General features: G+C 48.2%; 2 protein-coding genes and 1 long non-coding RNA gene across 10 annotated transcripts in view; 1 reads left to right on the top strand and 2 right to left on the bottom strand.

Annotated features, from left to right (window-relative positions):
- Nucleotides 1-11,638, bottom strand: part of Scap (SREBF chaperone) — a 48,347-nt gene extending 36,709 nt beyond the window's left edge. For 3 of the 6 annotated variants that reach the window (XR_002394324.2, XM_021256794.2, XM_004834973.4), the window contains exon 1: nucleotides 11,489-11,638. The gene's annotated coding sequence lies outside the window, so the exon portion shown is untranslated. Of the gene's footprint in view, nucleotides 1-1,722; nucleotides 1,805-11,060; nucleotides 11,253-11,488 lie in introns of those variants that run through there. The other 3 variants (XM_087186842.1, XM_021256807.2, XM_021256800.2) reach the window with 3 other exon arrangements.
- Nucleotides 11,639-13,897: 2,259 nt separating this feature from the next.
- Nucleotides 13,898-27,628, bottom strand: Elp6 (elongator acetyltransferase complex subunit 6). 3 transcript variants are annotated; one of them, XM_021256772.2, is made up of 8 exons: nucleotides 27,440-27,609; nucleotides 25,806-25,884; nucleotides 23,815-23,885; nucleotides 22,439-22,627; nucleotides 21,105-21,223; nucleotides 19,599-19,800; nucleotides 17,160-17,306; nucleotides 13,898-16,216 (listed from the first exon to the last, which is right to left on the bottom strand). In XM_021256772.2, the coding sequence occupies exons 1-8, from the start codon at nucleotides 27,491-27,493 to the stop codon at nucleotides 16,088-16,090; spliced, it is 990 nt and encodes a 329-aa protein (XP_021112431.1). In that variant the 5' UTR covers nucleotides 27,494-27,609; the 3' UTR covers nucleotides 13,898-16,087. The 3 variants fall into 3 exon arrangements, with proteins under 3 accessions (XP_021112431.1, XP_004835029.1, XP_021112433.1); XM_021256774.2 differs by lacking the exon at nucleotides 13,898-16,216 and adding an exon at nucleotides 17,523-17,650 and having other exon boundaries at nucleotides 17,264-17,306; nucleotides 27,440-27,628; XM_004834972.3 differs by lacking the exon at nucleotides 22,439-22,627 and having other exon boundaries at nucleotides 15,603-16,216; nucleotides 27,440-27,623.
- On the top strand, nucleotides 17,448-19,444 carry LOC147825446 (uncharacterized). Its single transcript, XR_015441065.1, has 2 exons — nucleotides 17,448-17,634; nucleotides 18,561-19,444. It is a non-coding gene; the product is annotated as an uncharacterized LOC147825446 (long non-coding RNA).
- Nucleotides 27,629-27,887: the final 259 nt, after the last annotated feature.

Genomic DNA, 27,887 nt, shown 5'->3' with positions numbered 1-27,887 from the left:
CTCAGTGATTCCAGTGCCTGCCTCACAAGCACAAGGTCCCGAGTTTGATCCCCTGTACCAAAAAAAAAAAAAAAAGGAATCTCTCCAACTCTAAGGGACACATAAAACTTCAACAAAGAGAAAGGCAGGCCATGTTCTTTGTGAGGAAGACTCAGGATCACTAAAATGTCACTCTTCCTGTCTTAATCTAAAAATGTAATGTGGACCCAATAAAAACACGCATGACTTTTTTAACTAGGGAAGCTTATATTTAAGGTACACGTGAAAAAACAAAAATAGTCAAGAAAGTTCTGAAAAATAAAGGTAACGAAGGGCTGGGGATTTAGCTCAGTGGCACTGCACCTGCCTCGGAAGTGCAAGGTCCTGAGTTCGATCCCCAGTACCACAAAAATAAATAAAGGTAAAGAAATGAAGCTAACTTTACCAAACACCAAAACTATAAAGCTAGAGTCATTAAAAGTGGTTATGGACCTGAGTTTGATCCCCAGTACCAAAAAAAAAAAAAGTGGTTATTAACACGTAAATACAGATTAATGGAATAGAAAGTCCAGAAACAGACCCAAATGTACGTGATACATAGTAAAATACATCACTTATGGTAAATGATAAAAGGGATATTAAACACATGGGACAAAGACAATCTGTTCAATAAGAGGTTTTCCACAAATAGCCAGTCATCTGGAAAAAAATTAAGTTGCATCCACAGTTCACCTAAAATAAATTCCAAATGTATAAAAGATCTAAAGCTACTGTAGGGCTGGGGGTGTAGCTCAGTGGCACCGCACCTGCCTGACAAGCGCAAGGTCCTGAGTTTGATCCTCGGTACTGAAAAAAAATATTTAAAAATAAATAAATAAAGATACTGTAAAAAGAAATATAAAAATCACTTCAAGTTTTTCTTCTTTCCCTTTTTTTTCTCCCCAGCATTGAAGATTGAACCCAGGACCTTCATATTGAATTACATCCTCTGCCCTTTTTATTTTTTACCTGAGACAAGCTCTAACAAAGTTTGCCTAAGCTAGGGTCGAATTTGCAATCCTCCTGACTCAGCTTTCCAGAGAGCTGGGATTACCAGCACACACCACCATATTCGGCCCCAGCTATTACCATCCTAAGTAGGAAGGAAACAAGGTGCTACATTCCCTCATACATAAACAATTTCTGGGGCCGGGGATTTAGCTCAATGGTTCCGCTGCCACCTGGCTCACAAGGGCAAGGTCCCGAGTTCAACTGCTGGTACCAAAAAAAATAATAACAATAAACAATTTTTACCAAAGCCCAACAGAAAATGGGCAAAGGATATGAACACCTTTTTCAGAGACAAGAAAATGTAAATGATCTTTTTGCCTTATTGCAACCAGAGATATAAATTAAAACTATACCTTAGGTAATCAGTGTTCCTTCTTCAACCTTTCTGTAGGTTGAAGAGCATGACAAGTATGTGTGTGCAGGCGTGCACACGTGGGGTGAAATCTACAGAGAAACTTTTCTCACCCATCTGGAAAACCCAAACTGTAAAGATCAAACTGCGTGTCACCATGGTATTGATGTGGGTGTGGATAAACAAGCACTGCCATGTACTGCTCAGGAGCCTGCATGGATTGAAACATCTGGGGACAGCTGTCTGCTTAGCAGAAGCCTGACTCCCCAAGCCAGCGTGTCCCCCTCGGCTGTGCGGTGGGCAGGGGCCCTGGCTGGGCATGGGCTGGCACAACAACTTACCCACTCCTGTGTCACCGACACCAGCAATTACAACTCCCTGCAAGGCCATCCACAGAGCTCTGGCTCAGTGACTATTATCCAGCTGTAAAGCAATAAGGAAGCTTTCTCAGAGCTCGGATGGAACCCAGGGCCTTGAAAGCTGGGCAAGCACTGCATACTGCGCTACAGTTGCGGCCCAGCTCTCCAGCACTGATAATGAACAATCACGAAGTAACATCCAGAGAAAAAAGTAAGTGAATATAGTGTGCTACTTTCAACTAAGAAAAAAAGAGAAAGAGCTCTCTGTGTATTTGCCCACATACACGCAAACACCTGAGACTCGGTAACACTGGCTGCCTCTGGGGAGAAGGTCTGGTGGTCAGGGGCAGAGGGAAGGGAAACTTTCCTGTGTATACTGGGTTGCACCTTTTGAATTTTGTATCATGTAAGGAATTCCTGCACTGGATAGCTAAAATTAAAAATAACGAGCACAGCTTCTCTGGGCATCTGTAACCCTCTTCTCCATCCTGCTGGTGTTCATTTGGACTCTGCACCCCCTGCAGTCCCCACCTGACAAGGTCACAGGGAGTCACCCGGCGAGCCGAGAGCACTCAGCCCCTCGTTTGGAGTAGGACAGAAAACTACCACAGGCCTATCCGCTGCACTAAATTACAAGTTATCTCTTCAGGGCAAAGAAAGTTTTTCTAAAAGTTGTTTTCCAAGTGAACCAACGCTTAGGGCAAGAAACTTCGTTTCTTTAAGCATCAAAATTAGCCAAAAAACCGGGTATAGTGGCATATGCCTGCAGTGCCAGCTACTTGAGAGGCTGAGGCAGGAGGACTGAGAGCATGAGGCCAGCCTGGGCAAACTAGCAAGATCCAGTCTCAAGATAAAACTTAGGCAGCTCAGTGGTAGAGAACTTGCCTGTCATGCTCAAGGCCCTGGGCTCAATCCTACACACACACACACACACACACACACACACACACACACACACAAAGAAAAGTCAAATAAACTGGAATAATTTTCAGGAAACCAAATGTTGTAGTCAGGGTTTTGACAAGGGAATACATTTGATACAGGACACACAATTTATAAGATTATTTGATATTTACCCAAAAAGTCAAATACAGAGGAGTCCAAGAGATTAGCCACACACTAGAGACCAAAAGAACCCAGCCAAGGCCTGGATCCCTCAGCAATGTCCTGCACAAGTTCAGCCCAAGCCCTAGAGTCCGAGGCCGTGTCCTCCATGAGTCCAGCCCGAGGCCCAGGGCCCAAGGCAACGTCTCACACTTGTCAGTATCAAAGATCTGCACCCGGAAGGCCCAAAGGCCAGTAGTGGGAGCCAGAAAACCTACGCCAGTGGGGTGAAGGATTTGTGCCACAGGCTGAGGGATCCATACTGAAGCCAAGAACTGATGCTCACAGGGAAGATCAGAGCTCCCCTGACGGGAACAGCAGCCATTCCCAGCCACAGCGAGGCCCTGAGCTCCTTCTCTAACGAAAACAGCCGAGTTCCTATCAGGAAGACCATCCACACAAGCTGCTCCTAGAAAATGAACAGCCTATCGCTTCTCGGCCTTTTGGCTAAAATCAAGTGAAAATCAACAGCCTATGACCTTCCCCTTCAGTTCTCTTTTTATGGCTGTTGGCAACAATCCTCAGGTGGGTCCTCCACACCCAGACTACACTGATTCAGTCCAGCTAGGTGTTACAAGTTGACCATTAGTTAATCCACCACACCAAGTTAATGTCATTACTGAAAAAAGAAATTTCAAAAAATAAATAAATAAATAAAAGGAATTTCAGTTAATGAATGAAAGCTGAATTCACAGAATCTGAAGCACAGCCATATTCAGGAAGATAATTATTGCCATATTTTAGAATAACTGTTGGATGGCACGGCAACACTCAGATTGAAGGGGGAGCTAATTATATTTACCTGTTGGTACGCTTCTTACAAACAACCATGTACATGATGGAGCAATGGAGCATCAACAAATATATTTATGTAAGATTCTCATACTGAAAACAAAAAGATTTTCTTTCACAGTGCCAGCCAGCTACCTACACTTGTACTTGTAAAGGCAAAGGTAGTGTACTGGGCTCAAAAACCTTCTACCTAGCTGGGCATGGTGGCTCACACCTGTAATCTCGGCACTCTGGGAGGCTCAGGTAAAAGGATCCCAAGTTCAAGTCCAGCCTGGGCAACCTAGCAAAATCTTGCCTCAAAAACTTAAAAAAAAAAGGCTGGGGATAGAGCTCAGTGCAAGGACTGTAGGTTCAATCTCTAGCACCACCAAACAATCAAAAAACTTCTGTCTTCTGTGAGTCCCTATCAAGTCACAAAGTATGAAGCCACACTGATTAACCACATCTACATACCGATATACTGCCAAACGTGTGGTCAAAAGGTTTTTTTAAACGCAGTTTGGTTTTTATCTCAAACTCCAAGGCCTGCTACAAGTTTTAATTGCTCCTTTTTTCATATCTATAGTCTGGTACCAAGTAACATTTGACAGCTACTAAGACAGCTATGGATTTTGACAAGCTTGGGGACCATATGATCTTTCCAAATGTTCACAATCCCTTACCAGTCGGGAACATGCTTATCTTCCTGACATCTGACAGGCAGAGAGACAGCAAGCTACAGAATTTCAGAGCTAAGAGGGGATCAGAACTCCTTCACCTGTGTTTAATTTTGTTCATTAGCCTTCTTACAGGCAATGATTAAAGATAATACGGAAGCAATGACTACTATATTTTTGGTCTTGACTATGCCAATTTAATTAGCATATCTGCGATCTAAAATGTTTCCTCTTGATTTATTGAAAAGTATTTTTGCTGGACATGGTGGTACACACTTGTAACTCCACCACTTGGGAGGCTGAGGCAGGAGGATCACTGAGAGTTGGAGGCCATTAAAGGTGGTAAGATGATTTTAAGGCCAGCCTGAACTACATAGTGAGACCTTGTCTTAACAAAACAAAACAAAACAAAACAAAACAAAATAAAACAGCATTGTAATGTACTAGTTTATAAAGAATTTCAACACTTCTTTAAAAGAAGAATAGGGCTGGGGATTTAGCTCAGTGGTTTTGCTGCCTGCTGCGCAAGCACAAGGGCCCGAGTTTGATCCCTGGTACCAAAAAAATTAAAAACTAAAATGAAAGAAGAATAAAATTCTCTTGTCTTTTGCTGTTTGTTATCTGAGGGTGATGAACTCTGATGCATACTACATGACCTCTGAAAACAGCTAAGCGAAGTCAGCCAGGTGCAGAGACACGCTGTGACTTCACTTAAACACTTGCAATCAAATCTTGGCCCTCATCCCATTTTCTTTTACTTTTTTTTTTACTGCTGAATCCCTTCGATCCCTGCACCTGGTCTCTTTTTGAGGCTACTCAGACTTTCTAAATTCTGTGAGGGATCAGGTCTTTTAAAGCTTTGTAGGACTTCGAACATAATCACAGTAATGTATAGGCTGGGGAGAAAATGTGCTCTCTGTTTCATGGTAAAGCCTGAGGTACTTACAAGCAAATGCATAGGGACAGAAAGCAGAGCCCAGGAGAGGGGGACTGTAACAGGGACAAAGTTTCTGCTGCAAGGATGAAAAAGTCCTGAAAATAGGTAGCGATGATTGCACAACACTGCAAAGGTAATTTACTGTTGCTGAGTAGTAGACTGAAAGGTTAAAATGGTAAGTTTTATGTAGTGTGTTATTTTTCCACAACTTAACAAATCGTCAGGTAATCAGAAGAGTGTGACAAGGAAGAGTGGAAGATGCAGATGAAACAAGACTGTCACATCTCTGACTCAAGCCTGGGAGACCCTGCCTTCTTCCAAGACCTCTCCTCCAGGATAACTCCCCCCCGAAGGGTGTGATGGATACACAAGAGCTCATCTTGCTTTGTATCTGTGTATATCTGAATTTTACTATCATAAAAATTAAACAAATCCTTTAAAACATACACAGCTTTTTGTTGTTGTAGTGGTAGGGATCGAACTCAGGGCCTTGTGCACGCCAGGCAAGCACTCTATCACTAAGCTACACAGCTCTACAAGCCTCATGCCCACACCGGGCGCAGTGGCACAGGCCTGTAATCTCAGCACTCCAGAGGCCGAGGCAGGAGGATTGCCGTGAGCTCGAGGGCAGCCTGGGCTACATAGTGAGTTCAAAGCCAGCCTGAGCTACGTAGCAAGACCCTGTCTCAACACACACACACACACACACACACACACACACACACACACACACACACACCTTACCCCTTACATGATTCGGGAATGAGTACCCAGGAAAAGGAGTAGGGAGGGGACATGCAGGGCTCAAAGAAGCCAACACTATAAAAATAAAAGGAAATGGGGTGGGGACAAAGATTCCACTGCAAGAACATAGTCACAGTAATGTTTATAATAGAGAGAAAAATGTGTTATGGCAAAATCAGAGAACAGAACAGACTGTCTAGCCATTAAAAACACTGATACTGAAGCTGGGGGTGTCACCCGATGACAGCGCTTGACTAGCATGCAGGAGGCCCTGGGTTCAACTCAGCAACCCACACAGGCACACACACAAATGATACAAGCCACCCTGGGTTCAATCCTCAACACTACAAAAAAAATTAAAGAAAATACAGGGTAGGTTAATACAGAAAGTGCAAGTTAGATAGAGGACCTTGAATAAACCCAACTCTGAGCTCCCTAGGGGCCAAGGCAAAGAAGGAACACCAACAGTGCCCACAGGGACCAAATCGAACCAGGGGCTCAGAGGAGACAATTTGATTTCCTCAGCCTCAGGTTTCCTTGGAAGCCTTCCATAAAGACCACAGTGCAAGAAGATGGTGCCAGGCAAAGCGAGCTGAATAAAAACAACTAGGAGGGAGACCAGATTACAGGGCTTCCTTGAGGCCCAGCTTCACGAGAGAACATTGCAGATTGGACACAGGTACACAGAAGCATCCAGCACGATGCCAGAGTGTCCTTTCTCGATGGGCTCCAGAGGGCTTCGGGAATTAAGATCAAGATCATCTTCCCCGACAAGAACATGAAGCACAAATTTTCTGCACCTGCTCCACGCAGGTCTGGATGTCCCCAACAGTCGCCATCACCGTCACGGACAGTGCCAAAAGCAAATCACTGTCAAATTGGGCCTGAAAGAAAAATCCCACTCAGGACATGGAGAAGAAGGCAGCGGCGAGGGCCGGCCGGTGCAGGGCGGGGCAGGCGGGCGAGCTGGGGGCAGTGACAGCAGAGCTGTGCCCGTGCCAGAACCCTGAGTGACAGTGTGGTGTTCAGAAGCCCCAGCCCAGGCCCGCCACCCAAAGTGCAAACTGGGCTGCTCAAAGGAGAATGCTGTCAGAAAACATAAAAGCAAATGAGATTTTACATTTCCAAAAACCAAAAAGTTGAACAGTTTTTTTAGGATCAAGAGATGTTTACAACCTAATGTGAAGATGACAGCAAACAGTGAGATCACATTATTCAGAAGAGAGAGAGCAGAGGGGAGCCCAAGAAGCCCGCCATGGTCACAGGCAATGGAAACTTTGTTTTTTCTGGTTGTGTGTGTGTGTGTGTGTGTGTATTTGCTTATTAACTTTCTTCAAGGGATGGCACACACCCGTAATCCCAGCACTCTAGGAGGCTGAGGCAGGAGGATAACAAGTTCAAGCCCAGCCTGGGCTACTTCATGACTGAGCAAGACCCTGTCTTAAAACAAAAAATAAAAGAAGGCTGGGGATGTAGCTCAGTGCAAAGGCCCTGGGTTCAATCTCCAGTACCGCACACGCGCACACATGTGCACGCGCGCGTGCGCGCGCGCGCGCACACACACACACACACACACAAAAGAAAAGCAAGCAAGTAAGCAAACAAACACGGGTGACTTGTATTAACAAACTAGGCTAGTGGCTCAGTGGTAGAAGGGCTTACCAAGGACAAGGCCTTGCATTCAATCCCCACTACCACAAAAAATAAATACTTGAGGGCCGGGGATTTAGCTCAGTGGTGCCACTGCCTGCCTCACAAGCACAAGGTCCTGAGTTCAATCCCCAGTACCAAAAAATAAAAAATAAATAAATACTCAACTCCCTCAAGAAATTTAGAAATATGGGATTGAAGAAAAAATGAAAATAACACTGTAATTAAAAATGCAGTCTTAATTATATCATCTAAAAGAAAGAAGAAAACCGGCCAGTTCTGCACTAGTCAGAATTACAAGATAGAGCTGGCGGTGCTGCCAGGCTTGGGCTGCAGCAGGACAGTGCAGTGCCCCTGGCTTCACCCACCCAGACACAGTGCCAGTCTGAGACTCTCAGAGCCTGGCCTGGACAGGGTGGACAGGCAGCAGCTCTGGAGGTTTTTCAAATTCAAATTTCCAAACACACGTCTGACCTACAGGATCAGCAACTCCAGGGATGGGGTTAAAACAAACCACCCCCGTCCCTTTGCCTCTGCTGAATGAGGTTAGAGAACTGCTGCTAGGACCAACAGTGTGCCCTCTGGGTAAACAGCTTCCCTAGTTAGAACTGTGTGTGTGCGCGGTACTGAGGAACAAACTCAGGAGTGCTCTACCACTGTGCTACACTCCAGCCCTTTTCATTTTGAGACAGGGTCTGAACTTGTGATTCTCCTGCCTCAGCCTCCCAAGTGCTGGAATTAGGGGTGTGTGCCACTGCGGCCAGCAGGAAAATATATTTCTTGCTCAAAACTCATTGTCATTTGCATTCACTGTCTGGAACAAAGAGTAATCTATTCAACAGTGAAATGACAAACTGGAAGATAATAAAGTTTTTTTTTTTAAATTAGGTAGAAAAAAAAATTAGGTAGAATCCTGGAACTGCTCATTTTGAGATAATGTATAAACCACTGCAGTGGAATCAAGATGAAGAAAATGAAATCTAGTTTGTCAAAATGATAAGGAATCAATGTATTTGGAATTTCAATATTCAGATGATTTGAAAATACTCTGCGACTGGAGATATAGCTCAGTGGTAGAGCACTTACACCCAGTATGGAAGGAAAGGAGAGAGAAAGGGAAGAGGGGAGGAAGAAAAGGAGATGAAGAAGGAAGAAGAGAACTAAAGACGGAGAAAAGAATAAACTACATGCATTCATCGTTTAACAACCAAGTTATGCTTCTGTGACTAAGTCATTAGGTGAACTGGTGGCTAAATGAGGAACTGTTTATAGTGTGTATGTTACAATATTCAGAACAAAGAAATGGTCAAAGGAAACTCCAACCTGATGATTTTGCTTTTTTTTTTTGGTACCGGTGATCGAACTCGGGACCTTGCGCTTGCAAGGCAGGTGCTGGAACCACTGAGCTAAATCCCCAGCCCCTGATGACTTTCCTTTTATTTGGATAACCCTTACGTGCAGTACTGTAATATATAACAACATAAAACTACAGTACTGTGCTGTACAGTACAACCAGGAAAAATTACAGTAGTATATAAACAAAGTGTACTGTACCAAAAAAGGACATTGAAGCTCTATAAACAAGATGTACAGAACTTACAAAAAAAAAAAAAAAAAAGATGGTCATAAGTCTGAGCAGCGGGTCGTATGTCGGAACAGTCTTTAAACAGGTAGCCAGTAAACAAGGAATATTCATATTACAAGTGCCATATTTATATGAACTGATATTTTCAGTCCCTCTGGCCTCCAATTCAAATGAACAAGGTTAAAGTAGAAAGGCCAAGAGATGAAGGTGGGGGAGGAGGGGAGCGGACAGAGACGTCAAAGGAACTAGGATGTATTGTATGTACACAGACTAACTCCCCTTGATGAGCCTATCATGTACTGGAAATGTACTAATAAAACTTTTTAAAACTGTAAATGATTTAAAAAATAGAGTAGAAAGGGTTCAACAATATCTTAACCACTAGTCTTGTCTAAGGGGCCGTAACAGTCATCATAGCCTGAAATTTAAGATTAATGCTGTAGCTGAGACAAAGACAACTGAAATATCAGATCCTCTTTCACATTCCCAACTGCAATTTGTTTTTCCAGCACTAGAGATCAAACCCAGGGGTGCTCTACCTCTGAGCTACATCCCCTGCCCTTTCTATTTTTGACTTTGAGACAGGATTTCACTAATAATAATTTGTAACTGGTTATTAATATGAAATACTAGTCTGATTATGTGGGATTACACTAGGTTTCTGCTCAGAAACAACTGGTTCACACGATGCCGTGTGTGTTTTATGTTTTCAGAAGACGCTGCACACAGGTGTTTCGTCACAGCGACAGAAAGCAACGTGGGGAGATAGGACACAAACCACACATGCAGTGCCTACCGGGGCCAGCCAACGGCCACCCACGATGAGCAGCACAAGCACCTGAGGGTCACCGCAGTCCCTGGACACAGTCCTGTGCAAAGCTAGATACTGAGACAGCAGTATCCTAAGTCTGCCACCAGATAGGAGCACTAACGGAGCAATCCCGGCACAGGGTGGCCCAGGCCAGTCCACTTCCCCAACTGCGCACGAGAGACTTCGCCAAATCATAACCTTTCTGCCTCTTTCAGCCATAAGTTAGAAGTCAATTTTTTACCCACCTCACAGACGGTAAAACTAACCCAGACTGGGGGAGAGGGGTGGTAAACCAGTGATTATAAAGTACACGGAGGCCTCTACAAAGGTGTCCTTTTGCCACAATATTTATCTTTGTATGTATTGTTTCTGACACCGTGTGCCCGGTGGGAACACTACAAATGTGTAAAACACTTAAAAATCTCGACTATACTAATACACGTTTAAAAAGATGCCGTCTTCTGGCTCGGTGTGGTGGTGCATGCCCGAATCCCAGCAATCCTGAGGGTGAGGTAGGAGGGCCGCTGCGAGTTCGAGGCCAGACTAGACCACATATTGAGTTCTAGTTCAGCCTGAACTACACACCGAGATCCTGTGTCAGAACAAAAACAAAACAAAACAAACAGACATTGTCTTCAATTAGGCATCAGTCAAGAACACCAGCACACCAATAAGAACAATGCATAACCACACTCCTCAGAACGCTGGGTCAAATGACAAAACCACTACAAAGATAACATCACGAGAAACGCCTTCTATGTCCAAGTCACAACAATCATCACAAAATCCCCAGGAAGAGTTTCATCACTCAGATCTGGCTTTCATCATAGAAGGCAGTGCTGTGAAGATCCAGAACTAAACCTGGCGTAGTGGCACACGCCTGTCATCCCAGCAGCACTGGGGAGGCTGAGGCAGGAGGATCGCGAGTTTGAAGCCAGCCTGGGCCACATATCCAATTCAGGGCCAGCCTGAGCTACACATCCAGTCCACGGCCAGCCTGGGGTACTTAGGAGACCCTGTATCCAAGTAAAAGAGCCCCACCTGGATCTCACCGCCCCCTTCATCTCATCTGCACAGCCTTCAGCGATGCAGCCTGCACCGGGCTCCCTTAGCTAGCGCCAGGCCCGCCCGGTGCTCCTGTACAAGGCGGAGGTGATAAACCATAGTAGGAAGCAGTCCCGACAGCAGAGAGCAGGGCTGAGACCTCCGCGAGCGCCTACGCCGGAGCCAGCCCGGCCGACTAGCGCCCGGCCCCCTGAGCAGGGACAGGCGTGCACGGCGCGACCGGCAGCCCCACGCCGGCTCCAGAGCCCGAGCTCGAGGCGGCAGACCGGGTCCGCTCGCGGCCGGGCCTGGCGGACAGCGGGGTCGGGCCGGCTGCTGGACAGCGCCCGCCGCGGGCCGAAGCTCCGGAACCGACCGGGAGCCGGCGGAGGAGGTCGGGCCCTCGTGGGGACGCGCGACGGTACCTGAGGCCGAGACAGCTCCGGGCGGCGGCGGGGAGCGGCGGGGAGCGGCGTGCGCGCTCCCGCCCGCGGCCCGGTTCGTGGCGCCCGCCCTCCGTCTCCGGGCGTCTGCGCTGCGCCCGCCCCTTCACCTCTCACCTCCTACCTTTCCCCTCCCGCCCCACCGCCCTCCGCACGTGCGCCCACAGCGTGCGCATGCGCTATCCGCCTGGCCGCGGCCCCCGCTCCCCCCCTGGTGGCCACCGGCCGCAACACCACCTCGGGGGACGGAGCGCGCAGGGAGGGCCTGGAAAGGGCCCGACCCCGCCCGAGCTCGTGGGATTACAGGCTGAGCCCCCGAGCTGGGGCTGGGATGTGCCATTTGAAGGCGTGGGACGAGGGTCTGGGGCTGCAGCCAGTAGAACCTTTGTTTCCGCCTCGCAGGATGACTATTTCTCCACTTTCTGCAATTTCGGCCTGTTTTAGCGCAGCAGCTCTGTCTAGAGGCAGCAGGGTGGGACGAGGACGACCCTGACACCGCGAGCCATCCAGTGAGGGCCTGGAAATCATCAAGGAATAGTCATAATTCCCAGAACTTCATCTTTTACCCTGGACCTATTCTTAATCCTGATCAGTAAGACAATCCTTTTTTGTTGTTGGTTTTTGGTTTTTTGAGGGTCTCACTGTGTAATTCAGGCTGGCCTTGAATTCACTATGTAGCCCAAGCTGGCCTCGAACTCGCGGCGATCCTACTGCCTCGGCCTCTAGAAGGCTGAGATTACAGGTGTGCACCAGTCCTGAACAATATTTTATAAACGTAAAAAACTTCCTCTAGAGAGAATGTACCCAGGGTCACTCAGAACTGACCGTGTGGCCTCAGACCCCAAGTTCCAGCCCACTGTTCCGCTGCCCCAGGGGTTTCATTACACACAGGCTGCCTGCTTGCACCAGGCATCATGTTCATCTTGGATTAAACAGCAGAGATAGGAGCTAGCGACACGATAAAGTGGAAGGGCCTTCCACATTCCTGGGGTTCAAATTCCCATTCTGACGAAAGCAGAAGACCATGGTGGTGAGAATTAACCTCAGGGAACCTTGACTCCGAAGTAAAGACCAAGATGCAGCTGAGAACTCCAATCTCTGTGGCTTCTGAAACAAAACAGATCAGAGTAGGAATACATACAAAATGCCTCCATTCCAGCCAGGCATGGTGCTCAAGCACTCAAAACGCTGAGGCAGGAGGATCTAGGCCAGCTTGGGCTGCATAGTACAAGACCAGCTTGAACTATATGGGGACCCTGTCTCCAAAAAAACCCCACAGCAATTCTGATAAATAAATAGCAGTCATTCTATCCATGATAAAGTTGGTAAAAAAAATATTTAAAATCTCAATATTGCATTGATATTCTTTCAATATTTTTATCATTTATCAAGCTCCTACCGTGTTAGAAACCAGAGATTTAAGAAGTTATTTCCTTGCACTAGAGGTGTCTTAATGTGAACTGTTAAACAAAATTTCACAACCAATGTATTACATAAGGACAACCAGTAATAATGACCAATTATTTTTTCTTTTTTTGAAGATGAGGGTTTCACTGTTGCCCAGGCTAGACCCAAACTCCTAACTTCAAGTGATTCTCCTGCCTCAGCCTCCCAAGTAGCTGGGACTACAGGTCTAAGCCCCTGGACCCGGCTTAGTGACCAGTTATGGTTGGGCTCTAGCCAGAGGCAGGCTCTATGCTGTATCATCTCACATGACCTTGAGATGACCATCAGAGGTAGAAAAGATAAAGCTCATTTGAAGGACATAAGAACAGAGCATCTGGAGCTTTAACGGCAGCTGCTGTTGTTAAGACGTGGGCCTTCAACCTTCTGCCATGAGGCTTCCACATGCCATAATGGGGGGCTGGACGGCAGGAAGCCAGAGCAGGAATCACGAGGAGGACTTGATGTCTTTCTGCCGATGCTAACAGCAGCAGTACTGATGTGCAAGCCCCAGAGGGCCTGCTTGACCTGTCACTTCCTGACCCCAGCAGCCCCATGGCCTCTTCTCTGGCCTGGGTCCCTGTAACCCCGATGTGGTGTAAGTGAAGAGCATGTTTGTTTCAAGCCCTGGGGTTTGGGAGGGCACTGCTATGGCAGCAGAGCTGTAAGTGGCAGAGTCAGATCTAAGCTTCCCAAGCATAATGTAAATGCCATAACATCCATCCATTTTAAGTATAATTAAATGACTTTTAGTAAATGTATTATGCAACCATCACAATCAAATTTTTTCCAGTATCGGGAATTGAACTCAGGCCCTTGTGCTTGCCAGGCAGGCATGGCCACACCTAAATTTTTTTTTTTTTTTTGGTACCGGGGATTGAACTCTGGACCTTGGGCTTTTGAAGCAGGTGGCAGAACCACTGAGCTAAATCCCTGGCCCCAATCTAATTTTTTTAACAGTTGGAAAAGTTTTATTAAAGGTAGAAAAAGAAACAGGCTCTTCAGAGCAAGTTTGGGCCAAGTAAAAGTAGGAAAAGAAGCACACCTTACGGTGTAAGGGTAGGCCACATGCCAGAGCAAACCCGACAGCCCATCACAATTTCATTTTAGCACATTCCCATCACCCCAGGAAACCAACAGTGGTTTCCCATTCACACTCCCAGGCCCACAACCATGCTCCATGTGTTCCCACAGATTTGCCCTTTGTGGACATTTCCTACAGGTGGAACCACACAACAGTCTCTGTAGCCGGTGTGTTTGAGTCAACCCTGTTGGAGAGTGTGCACGGTCCTCTCTTGCTTTATTTTACTAATATTCCATGTAGAAATACACTGCCGTTTTATCAGTAGTTGTAGATATCTGGTTGTTTCCACTTTTCACTATTAGGAAAACATACAAGTGTTTATGAAGAGAGACCAACTGATGGGTTTTTTGGTGGAACTGGGGATAGAACACAGGGCCTTTGCATTGAGATCCATCCTCAGGCTTTTAATTTTTGAGACAAGGCCTCACTATATCATTAAATTGTTCATTCCCCTGCCTCAGCCTCCCGGAGTGCTGGGAATACAGGCCTATGCACCACACCTGGCTTAGGTATGCTTTCACTTCTCTTGGATAGATACCAATGGACTGAACAGCTCAGTCATATCATAAATCTGTGTTTAACATACAGTATTTAAGGAACTGCCAAACTGTTTTCCAAAGGACTGGACCATAGCTGGGTGTGGTGGAACATGTCTGTGACCCCAGCACTCAGGAGGCTGAGGCAGATCACAGTGAATTCCAGGCCAGCCTGTACTACATAGTGAGACTCTGTCTCAAAAAACCAAACCAAAACAAAGCGGCTGCACCATTTTTTCATTCCCATCAGCAATGTCCAAGTGTGAGGAACCCAATCCTCCACATCCTTGTCAGCACTTGTTACTGTCGGTCTTTCTAACACAGCCGCCTTACTGGGTGTGCAAAGGGATCTCGTTGTGGATTTAATTTGTATTAATGGCTAAAGACGTGCAGCACTTTTTTTTTCCTAGTACCGGGGATCAAACTCAGGACCTTGCACTTGCCGGGCAGATGTGGCTCCGCTGAGCTAAATCCCCGGCTGCAGCAACTTTTTATAGGCTTGCTGGCAATGTGTCTCTGCTTTGGACAGATGGCTATTGGGCATCAATAGGGCAAATATTTACCCTTTTAAAAAATGAGTTATGGATCTCATTAAGTCATGAGAGTTCATTCCATACTCTAGAAACAAGTCTCTTATTGCATATATTAGAAATGTTTTTCTCAGTAAAACAAAATATTTCAGAAAAAGATAATTGAGACAGTAAAAAAGTAATCTTAAGGCCAAGAACAAAATAATTTACTCTCAAAATTTTACTTGACCCTGACTGACCTAACAATGAAAAAAAGCATGAAGAATTTCGAAGTAAAAGCTGGGCATCATGTGCCCACAAGTAATCCAGCATGCTGGAGGCTGTGGCAGGGGAATCCCAAATTCAAGCCTAGCCTGGACATCGCAGCAACTTAGCAAGACCATGTCTCAAAAAAAGGCTAAAAAAGCTCATTAGTACATTACAAAGTTATTTTTTCATTGTATGCATGTATGTATGTATTTATTTATTTTGTGTGTGTGGTACCAGGGATTGAACTCAGGACCTTGTGCTTTTGAGGCAGGCACCGGAACCACTAAGTCCCCAGCCCCATTGTATTTATTTTTAAGATAAAATTCACTGTGATATAATTCATACACAGAAACAAAGCACCTGTTTCAAAGTGCCCGACACAGGCCTACGTGACCAAGGCCCATGCCAGGCCCTTGATGGCCAGCAGGGCTGTGCATCATGGAACTGGTGGGGGGTTCACACCTGCGCGGCCTCCTCAGCTGCTGTCAGGACACGTACACCCCTGCTTGGGCCCCACCACCCAGGCCCTCTCAGCGGGGTCAGGGCCACAGACTCCTCCCTGCCTCCCAACCATGGCCCAGGCACAGAGCACACCAACCACTATGCACCGTTTGCTGGTCACATGGAGCTGTGGTCTGGCCTGAAATGCTGCTACCCAGACACAAGGCTCGTTCCCACTTAGCCCTATTGTCCACACCCACTGAGCGTCCATCCTGGTTTCCGTGGCCCCCAAATCTGGTCACAGAACAGCAGGAGAAAGGCCTTTGGCAAAAAAGGATGCAGTCTTGTCCTGTATCTTGTACTGGTAGGTGAGGCTCGGATCCCGCTGGGCTGTGGGCTTCGACGGCCTCCTCCAGAGGATCCTGAGCTGCAGAGACAAAGAGGAGAGTGGGCAGCGCCCAGACCTCCACAGCCTGTGAGCCCGCTGCGCCCTCACTGCGGCCTTCAGCTAAGGCTGCTAATGGGACCAACGTGTAAAATAAACAGGGAACTGAAAATTAAGGTCCTCCCTTCCATTACTACAGTCCTATCTGCTTGTCACAGAAAATATGAAAGCAAAACAATAAGTAAAATGAAATAAAAAGTCCCCCAGGGCCAGGGATTTAGCTCAGTGGTTCCACCGCCTGCCCCTCAAGCACAAGGACCTGAGTTCAATCCCTGGTACCAAAAAAAAAAAAAAAAAGGTCCCCCAGAGAAAAATAGTGGCAGTATTTTTATGCACTTCCTTTTGTCTTTCTTCTGTGCAGCCCTGTACTTGTTAGACATTGGGATTTACACGTAAGCGGGATGCTGATGACTCCAAGGGAAGGGCCAGGGGACAGGGACAACAGAGCCCTCACTGGCCTGCAGGACCTTCTCCCACCAGGCCACAATCTCCCCACACAAGTTCCAGGCCTGCTCCTTCGCTCATTCTGCTAGATCTGCCTTCCAGCGGCTCTAGCCATGACTCCAACCAGGGTCTGGAGTGGTCATCGTGGGATTAACTGGAGGCTGTGACTCAGGAGGAGACACCTGATGAGGCACAAGCACAGCAGCCCCAGAGGCCAGAAGGCAGCATTCCTCCGACTCCCAAAGGCAGAGCAGGGGCAGTGGAGCCTCCTCAAGCCCTTTCTGCCCAAGGCAGTGTGGACCAGAATGTGCGAAGCCTGCGGGGTGCTGCAGGGGGCTCTGCTGCCTCAGAGAGCTTGGCCTGGTCACGAAGGCGCCACCAAGGAGACGCAGGTCTCTGGCTCGCTCTCACACAGCTTCCAAGGCTCCCGCAGCTGAGGAGCCGCCCGGCCCGGCTCCCAGGGGCCCTGCTGCCCGCGTACCTGCCCGTGCACATCCTTGCAGAACCCGGTGGCCAGGCCCTCGGCCCGCAGGATCAGGTGGCTCTGATGGCTGAGGCCGCTCAGCAGGAGGTCATTCTCCTCATCCTCGGCGTCTCCCCTGTCATGCACAAGGGCCACGATGTTTCCCTGCAATGACACAGGACGGATGGGAGCTGGTCTTCACTGGAAGGGACACCAGGGAGAGGAACCCTGGGCTCTGGGCGCCATCTCCACCCCCAGGCCTGACATCCTCCACCACCATCCTGACAGGGCACCAGGGCCCTAACTCCAGCCATCTACCGGCCACTCTCACCAGCAAGTGCAACCTGCACTCCGGCTCACTGCATCTAACGCCCAGCTCACCCAGGGTCTTCAAAAGCAGCTCAGCCTCAATTCCCGAATGTTAGAAGAAATGCCAGCCCCTTGCCAGACACCAAGTCATGCAGCCAACACTTGTGTATCGGACCACAGCAGGGTAAGAGATGTGAGCCCTGGACACAGAAGGGGACGGTGCAGGGTGACCGGGCCAGAGACAGATGGCGGGGGGAGGGCTGGGACGCAAAAAGGATGGGGATTAAACACAGACCTCATGTTTGCTAAACAAGCACTCTGCCACAAAGCCACATCCTCAGCCCTTTATTTATGGGGTTTTTTTGTTTGTTTGTTTTTGGTACTGAGGATCAAACTTGGGACCTTGCACTTGTGAGGCAGGCGGTGGCACCACTGAGCAAACTCCCTGGCCCTATTTATGTTATTTTGAGACAAGGTCTTGCTAGGTTGCCTAGGCTGGCCTAGAACTTGTGATCCTCCTCCCTAAGCCTCCCATGTAGCTGGGATTATAGGTGTGTACCACTATACCCAGCCTGTCTTCGCTTTCTGAATGATAAAACATACTGGGTGTTATTACATTAAAAAAAAAAAAAAAGTAGTAGTACCAAAGAGTATGGATGGCAGATTACCAGCAGAAAAATGCAGGGAGACAGTCAGGCTTGGTGGCACACTCTTAAAATCCTAGCACTCAGGAGGCTGAGGCTGGAGAATCAGGAGGCCAGCCTGAGCTACACAGCAAGTTCAAAGCCAGCCTAGACTACAGAAGACCCCATCTTAAGAAAACAAACCAAGGGCCAGGGATTTAGCTCAGCGGTGCTGCTGCCTGCCTTGAAAGCGCAAGGTCCTGAGTTTGATCCCAAAAAGAGAAAACAAAGCAAACACACTAAAAATGCAGGGAGATGAATCACCTACAAATATGCTCACAACTGCATAGATGCTCTAGGAGGGCATGAATCGCAGGGAGAAAATGATTATTTTTGTTAAAGTAGCCCTTATACTTTTCTTTTTTAAAAAACTATGTCCGATTCTAACCCCCTTTCTTCCTTCCTTTTCCCTTTTTGGTGCTACCAGGGATTGGACCCGGGACAACTCTATCACTGGGCTACATCAGGCTCTTTTTTATTTTGAGACAGAATCTGGCTAAATTGCCCAGCTGTGACTCAACCTTGTGCTCAGCCTGCTCTGCTGGACACCGGTACTCCAGGCCACACCGAAGCTCCCACGGGCTGGGCCACCTTCCGCTGATGAGGCCAGGCCCGAGCCAGGTGTCCCACCGGGCTGCTATGAGCTTTGCCTCACGGGATCTCTCAGGTTCTTGTGAGGCAGTGCCACAGCCACCCTTCTTTTATCGACTGGACTATTACTACCAAGATCTCTAAATTTTGTCTTCTAATTTCATCATGAAGATAACATCTTTTTGTGTGTGTTTTAGTTTGTTTTTGTTTCTGAGACAGGGCTTCATTATGTGGGCCAGGCTGGCCTCAAACTCACAGCAATCCTCCTGCCTCAGCCTCCTGAGTGCTGGGATTACAGGTGTGCACCACTTTGTCTAGCATTATAAAGGTAATATCATATCCTATACTCACATCACCCTTTATAATTTTAAAATCCTGGCTCACTCCCTAGCACCACCCCCACCTCCAAGAGACCTCTGATGATTTTAGAACAAACTCAAGGAGCCTGGCATGCGTGAGGCCTCAGGTTGAATTCCCAGAACCAAGGGGGGCGGTAAGAAAATGAACTCAGGGATGATAACGTACCCCAAGATGTGCAGTGCCACCTGACCAGCCCCACTGAACACAGGGCTGGTTGCTCTTTAACTTTGAGGGCTTCATTTTTAGCAACAGGAGTAAGGAAGACCAGCGTGGGTAGGCCGGAAGATTTCTGCATCTCCCAGAGCAAAGGCAAGGCCCAAGTGAATAAGCAAAAAATCACTGCAAGGGCCGGGGATTTAGCTCAGTGGTTTCACCGCCTGCTGTGCAACCACAAGGACCTGAGTTCAATTCCCGGTACCAAAAAAAAAAAAAAAAATCACTGTGAGTGAGCGAGCAGGCCAGCCTGAACCTGCTGGGTTCTCAGAGGTCTCGGGCTCCCTGGGCTCCCTAGTACCTTCAGCTCCGCGCACACAGTGGCCCTGCAGTAGTGGATGAAGTCCAGCACTGCCACAGCCCCCATGCCCAGGCTCAGCAGCACGCTCAGGTCATCCACCAGCAGCACCGGGGGCCTCCACGATGCCTCCTCGTCATCCCCAGGCTTCAGGGCCTCCCGCACAAAGGCATACAGTGGCCGCAGGTCCCCAGCACTGGCCTCCCTGGGGACACAGCATGAAAGTCACTGGCACTCCCTCTGCTGATGTTTACCTGTGACCAAGTGGTAGCACAGAACTGTACCACAGCCTTCGCAGTGTGGGACAGAAAAGCATGCACACGCAGGTGGACAGGCGCACCCCACACCGAGTGTTTGTTGAGGATGATGAGGTACAGAGCACTGTGCTGGAAACTGGGGGCCCTTAAGAGACATCACACAAGCTGGGCACAGTGGTGCGGCCCTGCAGGTCCAGCTACTCAGAAGGCTGAGGCAGAAGGATGGCAAGTTCAAGGCCAGCCTGGGCAACATAGCAAGACCCTCTCTAAAAAAGGAAAGAAAAAGAGAAAAGATTCCATATCGCCTCTCAATCCAAGAGCTACAGGGCCTGGGAGATTCACCAAGCTTTCTCAGACGGCCACATGCAGCTAAGAGTTGAGCAGCAATCCGGGCACCATGGTGGTTAGGGGCGGTGGTCTAAATGCTGCGTGGGTGTGTTCACATCTGACCTTTGGACACATGCTGGTCCCCCTCCCTGTCTCCCCCAATGAACACCCCCAGCATTCATTTCCCAGCCAGAGGTGGAAGAACAGAGCACAGGGCCCAGGGCAACTGCCCTACTGCCTTGAGTGCCCCCAACACTGGCGAGGACAGCTCCTCACCCCTTGGCATCAGGTATCCCGAGCCCCTGCCTTCAGAGGACGAAGGCGGCGCGTGTCAGAGGTCACAGGGGGCTGGGGACACACCTTTGCAGCCACTGCACGGGGGCCTGTCAGAGAGGGGGAGGGAGAGCTCCCACATGGACTCCCCATGGTAGAGGAAGAACAGCAGCCAGGAATGGGACTGATGTTCAGAACGGACAGTAAGCTGAAAAGCCAATCTCAAACCTTTAAGGAAAGAGCCAGATAATAAATATTCCGGTGTGTGAGTCATATGGTCTTTGTCTGTCTCAACTACTCATTCTGCTGCTGTAAAGCAAAACAGCCGGAGACAATATGCAAACCAATGAAGGTGGCTGTGTTCCATTAAAACGATTTATAAAACAGGCAGCTGGCCCCTGGCTTAGTTGCTTAGAGGGGTGTGCTAGGGCTCTGAGCCAGGGCTGGAAAATAGCAAAGTGTATTATCGTCCACACTGCCAGCAAAGGAGCTTCCTCTAGCTTTGGAGACGACTGCACACCCTCAGGCCCTGATGGGAACCAGGGCTTCTGGATTCTACTACAACACAGGATGGGGGGGCCCTGAGCCCTGCAGCCAGAAGAAGCTGCCCGGTGCCCGTGTCCACCCACCTTGCCAGGGGTGCGCGTCTGACCTGAGAAACTGCAGGGGCTGTGGCTCCGAAGGTGTCTGGAAGAAGATGTCCACGGAGGACTTGAGTGCCTCTAGGAACACGAGCTGCCCACGTTCCCGTGCCACGGTCAGGCTGATGCCCTAAACATGACAGAGGACAGGAAGTTCCCATGCCTCGTGGGCTCCTGCCAGGATGGCAGCTCACGAGAGGTACAAGGGGCATTGGACACCCTCCAAGGACAGACTGTCCACTCTGCAGACGCCCATGGGTGCTCCCCACCACAGTCCCACTCTGTTTCCAGACATGCACTTCCATTTCCTTGTCACATTTTTAAAATAACATTTTCTTTTGTTTCTATTTTATGTATGTATTTTCATGATTATCCAATATTGGGTATTACTGGATAAATAATTATCCAATGTTTTAGGCATTAATGGGGGATCATTTTTGTGGTGCTAGAGATCTTACTGGTATGACCTAACTGTAGTTCAGACAGCCTGACAGTTGCAGGCCACGAATTCTACTCTTTTTAAAACTTCAGAGCTGCCCTGAAGGCGCGTGCTCTGAATCAGGAGAAAGGGCCAGGCAAAGCCACAAGTCTGCTGCCCTTGCATTTCCCAGACTTCAACCACTGTTGTATTATTTACTTTTTACCGATTTTTTGGTTTTTTTTTTTTTTTTCTTTTTCTTTGAGACAGGGTCTCACTATGCAGTTCAGGCTTGCCTTAAACTTACTATGAACCCCAGGCTGGTCTCGGACTTACAGCGGTCTTCCTGCCTCACCCTTCCAAGTGCTGAGGTTACAGGTGTCTACCATTATGCCTGGTTTTTGTTTTGGTTTTTTTTTTTTTTGGTATCGGGGATCGAACTTGGGTCCTTGCACTTGCGCAGCAGGCGGCGAAACCACTGAGCTAAATCCCCAGCCCTTGCCTGGTTTTTAAAAAACATTTTATTACTGATTTTAAATGTACTTAATTTTATAAATACATGCATTTTAAAAATGACATTTTATATTACTACTGTAAATTAAAAACCAGTAATTGAGGGCTGGAGTGTAGCTCAGTTGATTAAATCTCCCAGCACCATCAAAAAAATGAGATAGACTCCTGGGCCTGACTTCAGGTTTCCAGAGTAAGGGCAGGGCCCAGGATCTGCATTTTGGCACTCATGAACCCTAAATCTGCACCCCATGCTTTCACTGTGCAGAGATAGCTCACGAGGAACTCTTCAGACTTGCCACGCACCCAGGCCTGGTCTCAGCTGCCATTCCACACTCCAGCACCCTGGGCCCTTGCCACCCAATACTGTTTGGTCCAACAGCTGCCCGGGTAGATGAGCCCCCTGCGCTCACTCACACCCAGCCTCCTCATGTGAGCGCAGTAACGAGCCAGGAGCACAGATGCCCACGCCTGAGCTTCACACGCCAATGTGCTGTTCCTGGGGTGGTGATGACCCAAAGGAGAAAGAAAAAGCGGCCAGGGCCAGGGATTTAGCTCAGTGGTTCCGACGCCTGCCTCGAAAGCACAAGGTCCTGAGTTCCATCCCTGGTACCAAAAAAAAAAAAGCACCCAATCTGCACATGAGCATACACAGCTTTTGTCACCAAGAGACACACAGGCCAGGGCCACCCGCACGCGTCAGAGACGTGGAATGCAACATGTGTTCCTGAGCCCAGCCCTGAACGCCACAGGAACGTCTTCCTTCTCTGCAAAGGGTGGGAAAGAGGGAACTCTTCTCTCCCCAGCACAGAAGAGGCAGTAGAGTAAAATGGCAGTGACAGTAGGACTGCAGTGTAAAGATTACTGCTGGGGCTGGGTGTGCGGCTCAGTGGTAAAACATTTGCCTAGAAGGCACCAGGTCCTGTGTTTGAACCATAGCGCTGCAGGAAAAATAAGCACTCCTGATCGGTGACCCAGTTCTCTCTCTCTCTGAGGCTTGCACATCTGCTCCCCAACCCCCCAAAGCCTGTGTCCTTTGCGCTCCCATTCTCAGGCAGTTAAGTACACCAGGGCACAGGGCACAGGTCATGTCCCTGGTTAGGTGAGCAGGTTCACTGGTCTCCGCTATCTTATTCTCATCTTCCCACACCTGATGAGATGAGGGTCCAGCAAGGTGAGGCAGGGGACAGGCAACAATAAATAGTGCCTCTGCCCACAGTGAGGTCTCAAGCCCTAGGGCAGTGATGGCGACTCTTTTAAGCCTGAGTGCCTAAACTGCAACCCAAAACCCACTTATTTATTAAAGTACCAACACTGCAATTAACCCTGAACCCTGAGGTTTTAGATTAGAAAAAACAACTCATACATGGACATCTTTTATCTTAAAAGAAAAACAACATGTGTGCCCCAGGTTCCCCACCACAGCCCTAGCCCTAGGGACACAGTGGGAAACCCCGACCTAGCAAGAGACTAAGCTGTGACTTCCACCCCAGCAAACCATCCAAAAGCCCACACCGACAAGGACATAACCTGGACACAACCTCCAGAGCCAGTAGAGCAAGGTTTGATTAATTGACACCCACAAACAACACATCCGGTTTTATAAACTCTCAATTAATAAACCATGCTGATTTGCTACCTTAGCCCTGTAGATGAGGGGTTCAGGGTCCCAAGATTTCCTTAGCCTCTCCTTCGCCAAGTTCTCTACAACCCAAACAGGAGAGGCCAGCCTCACATGGGCCTGCCACATGCTCTCACTCAGCGACCTCGCCATGGAGGTCAGAAATACTTACTAGCTTCTGTCCCACGATGTTGTAGTGACTGAAGGACTGGACGAGGGCCACAAAGCAGACTTTACAATTAGCTAGAAGACAGAATAGATTGGTTGTTACACAGCCTGTGCTCACAGCCTCCAAGAACAAAGGCGCTGAGGCAGACTGAACACCCAGAGGCCCTGCAGGCCGACAAATCAAATCTGCTTCTAAGACACACCTTTTCTCAGATTTAAATTATGCCACTAGGCATGGTGGTGCACACCTGTAATCTCAGCACTCTGGACACCGAGGAAAGAAGACACAAGTTCAAACCCAGCCTGGGCAACTTAGAGAGACCCTATCTTAAAATAAAAAATAAAAAAGGGATCAGGATTCGGTTCAGAGTGAAGGCTCTGCATTCAGGTCCCAATACCAAAAAGAACTCCAAAATGTATGCCTTATTTTGTTGATTCTGAGATGTACTTCTCTGGATATATTACTAGGTATTTAATTCTGCTTTATTATAAAGTGTGTCTTTTTTCAATTATTGTCGTGTCGTCCCTGTCCGTGTTCCCCCCCCCACCACCCTGGTTCCAGGGATCGAACTCATGACCTTCCACTTGCAAGGCAGGTGTGGTGCTACTGAGCTAAACCCCCGGCCCTCAATTATTGTTTCTGTATACTACTGGTATACAAGAATACAATTCAGGGCCCGGGATTTAGCTCAGTGGTTTCACCGCCTGATGCACAAGTGCAAGGACCCGAGTTCGATCCCCGGTACCAAAAAAAAAAATTAGTTTTATAGGAGCCAGGTGTGGTGAGGAGAGTGAGGCAGGAGGATTTCCACAAGTTTGAGGCCGGCCTGGGCTACACAGGGAGTGCAAGGCCAGCCTGAACTATGTAGAGAGACCCTATCTCAAAAAACAAAACAGAAAACATTATTTATATATCCCGCAGAAAATAAAGGAAGTACAAAGAAACTCCAGTTTGGGCCGGGGATTTAGCTCAGTGGTTTCGCCGCCCGCTGTGCAAGCACAAGGACACGAGTTCGATCCCCGGTACCAACAAAAAGAAAAGAAAAAAAAAAAAGAAACTCCAGTTACCCGACCAAATCTTTTTCATTCCAATAGTGTATCTGCAGATTCTCTTGCTTTTTCTACGCTGACAATAACATCATCTGAAAATTACTTTCAAAACTATAAAATTAAACTTAGTATTGTGATGCATGCCTGTAATCCCAGCACTTGGGAGGCTGAGGCAGGAGGATTATAAATTCACGCTGTTACCACTTTCATGCTGTGTGACCTTAAGCAAGTGCCTAATTTCTCTGGGCTTGTTTTTTAATTTATAAAACATGTACACTGTCACACCTGGAGGGTACTGTTCCCCACTGGTGTCATTTCCTGGTAGCCAATCAACCCTCCATTCCTTCTAGCCCTAGCAAGGCTAAAAAAAACTGTCTCAAAACTACGAAACAAAAATAAACAATAAATAAAAGCTGCAAGTTATTATAACTATGAGCACTACAGGTCTACTTTGTACCTTGGCCTGGCATAGCACATACTCAAGGAGAACCCACTGATAAAGGAGACTCTTCTGCTTTTGACTCTCTTTTTCTATTTTCAGGTATAAACTGCAGGGGCCATATTCCTTAGGGAGCATCCACATCACGGCCAACTGTCATGGGGGTTAAGTGTCCAGAGACTTCAACATCCACAAAGACTTAGGAGCCACTAAATGAGGAGCTACTGGAGGACCTTGGTGAGGTAGTTAGTGCCTGCCCATCAGGTACAGAAGGAGAAGGCAGGAAGTGGGCACAGACAGCACATGCCACACTGCAGGGCTGACAGGGCATGAGATGCCGCCAGTGCTCTGTTACCTAATAGAACAGCTTCTTGGCTGCTCAAATCCAAACTCCTCTTAGGAAATAAATGCCTTGCCACTGCTGCCTCAAACAGGCCGTGGGTTTTTTTCTTTCCTTTTTTTTTTTTTGCATTGGGTTTCTTTTTCTACATCGATGAATCCCATACCTTTGAGGTAGAAAGAAAGAAAGTGGTGCACAAGGAAACTGCCATCTGTCTTGGCATCACAGAGTAGAGTCAGTTTCCCCTAAAAGAAAAACACAAAAAGCTGAATTTGACTCCCTAAAAAGAGGTTGACGCTGTGTAAAAATCAATTGTGTCTGCTGCTAAATTTCTACACCTGGAGAGCGTAGGAATATGCTAAATTTACCCAAGAATGAAAAAAAAAAAACAAAGCAAAATTATTTTTTAATACTATGATTAAAGTTATCAGTGTTTCTACTCATGACGTACAAGCTTATCTCAGCCTCCACTTTCTCAAGGCAAAACAGACCGCTTCTCTTTCCCTTTCTCACCTCAGTAACTCAGGAGCCAATCTCCGGGAGAATTAGATCCTGAACCAAAGATGCTTTTACCATCAGGCTCCAGTGAAAGCCACAGACTGCCAGGATCGGAAGGGACTTTCAGAAGGGTTTTCCGACCTAACTTCCTTCCTAATTCTCAGGCCAATTCTGTCCTACATGGGGGGCGGGGGGGGGGATCCGGGGGTCAGGAAGAAGTTGTTAAGAGAGATCTCCAGTAAGAGTTCTCCGGATGACCCAGTTTAGGCAAGCGCCTAACTTCTCTGGGCTTCTGTTGTTTCTCCTTCCTTACTTATAAAATAGGAAAGATCAAGCTGGGCAGGGTAGTGCATGCCTGTAATCCCAGCACTCTGGAAGACCGAGGCTGGAGGATCCCAAGTTCCGACTCAGCAAGACCCTGACTCAAAAAATTTAAAAAGGACTGGGGATAAGGCTCAGTGTAAAGGCCGTGGGTTCAATCCCGAGTGGTGAAAATAAAAGATCAGCTCACCCTGGCACACCTTGAGCCTGCTGTGCCCCGGCGGATTTTTGGGTCATTGCTTGGTACCCACTCCAGTCCTCCATTCCCTCTGGTCTCATTAACTGGCAAGGTAACCAGAGTCATCTGAAGGATTGGAGAACTACTGGGCAATTAAAATACTCAAGAATCTACTGAAAGCTACAATCTGCCTGGCACTAGGAAAGGCAGTTCACACTGCCTAAAGAAGCCCACCTTTTCATTACAAGACAAAAGTGATGGACTAAGCCAGAGATGTTCCTGGAAGAGATAACTTCTGCATTACTTAAAATGTGACCGATGTCAGGTGCACGGAGTGCGAGAGGAGGGTGAAGAAAAGTGCCCAGGCTGTGTGTGGTGCATGCTGGCCGCGCGCAGCTCTGAACACCAGTATGGGACGCCGCGGGGGACTCGGGGCGGGGAAGGAGCTGGCCCCAGGAGGATGGCGGCTGATCCAATTCTCTCCTTCTGGACCTGTTCCGCAGCCTCCTCCCGACGCAGGGGCTCCAGGGTGCAACACAGGGCTCCCCGGCTCATGTCTCTGACTGTAAGACAAGCTAACTGTTCGACGAGCTTCCTGAGGCCTTTTAAGGGCACGCACGGCCTTTGAGAAGACGTAAGGCCGCCTGGCACCTTCTACCCCGGGCCCGGCCCGAGTCGCGTCTCCGTCCCAGACAACAGAAGCTCGCGCCGCCGTACTCTCCCGCCAGCCCCTGCCCGCTGCTTCCCGGATGTGCCTCCCGCCTCGCTCCCGGGACCCGCCCCCTTCCCGCGCGACAGTTTACCTGTTCCGCCTTATCAGGAGTGGTGTTGAGAAGGTTATTGAGTTCCGGGAACATTTCGGACTCCAGGGAAATAAGCGCGGTGGAAATGAAGGTGGTCTGCTTCAGGGCTAACTTCCCTCGCCACCAGATTCGCCTCACGGAGCGCGCATGCGCAACTCCACTTACAGAAACCGGCCGCAGCCAATCAGGCGGGAATTACGGCGCACGCGTGTGAGTGCGCGTGAGCACACGTTAGGGGCGGAGATCCGCGGTGGTGCTGATCGAGTGTCTTGCCTGGTGACTCCTGAATCCTCGCGTGGTCGAGTCTCTTCCTTCTGTTGGCATCGCTCTCCACTTGTGGCTTTCAAGCGCCTGCTGTGTGCCTCACAGTGTTAGGAGCTTGGGCTTTTTCTCTGGACATGGGGCGAAGATTCCTGCTCTCACGAAAAGCAAAAACGAACATAATGAA

Source organism: Heterocephalus glaber, unplaced genomic scaffold (assembly GCF_053883595.1).
Source record: "Heterocephalus glaber isolate CG9 unplaced genomic scaffold, H.glaber_assembly_v1.0 deba00001504, whole genome shotgun sequence".
NCBI classification, from domain to species: Eukaryota; Metazoa; Chordata; class Mammalia; order Rodentia; family Bathyergidae; genus Heterocephalus; species Heterocephalus glaber.
The sequence above is the reverse complement of the archived record's forward strand: the minus strand, read 5'-3'. Positions and strand labels throughout refer to the sequence as shown.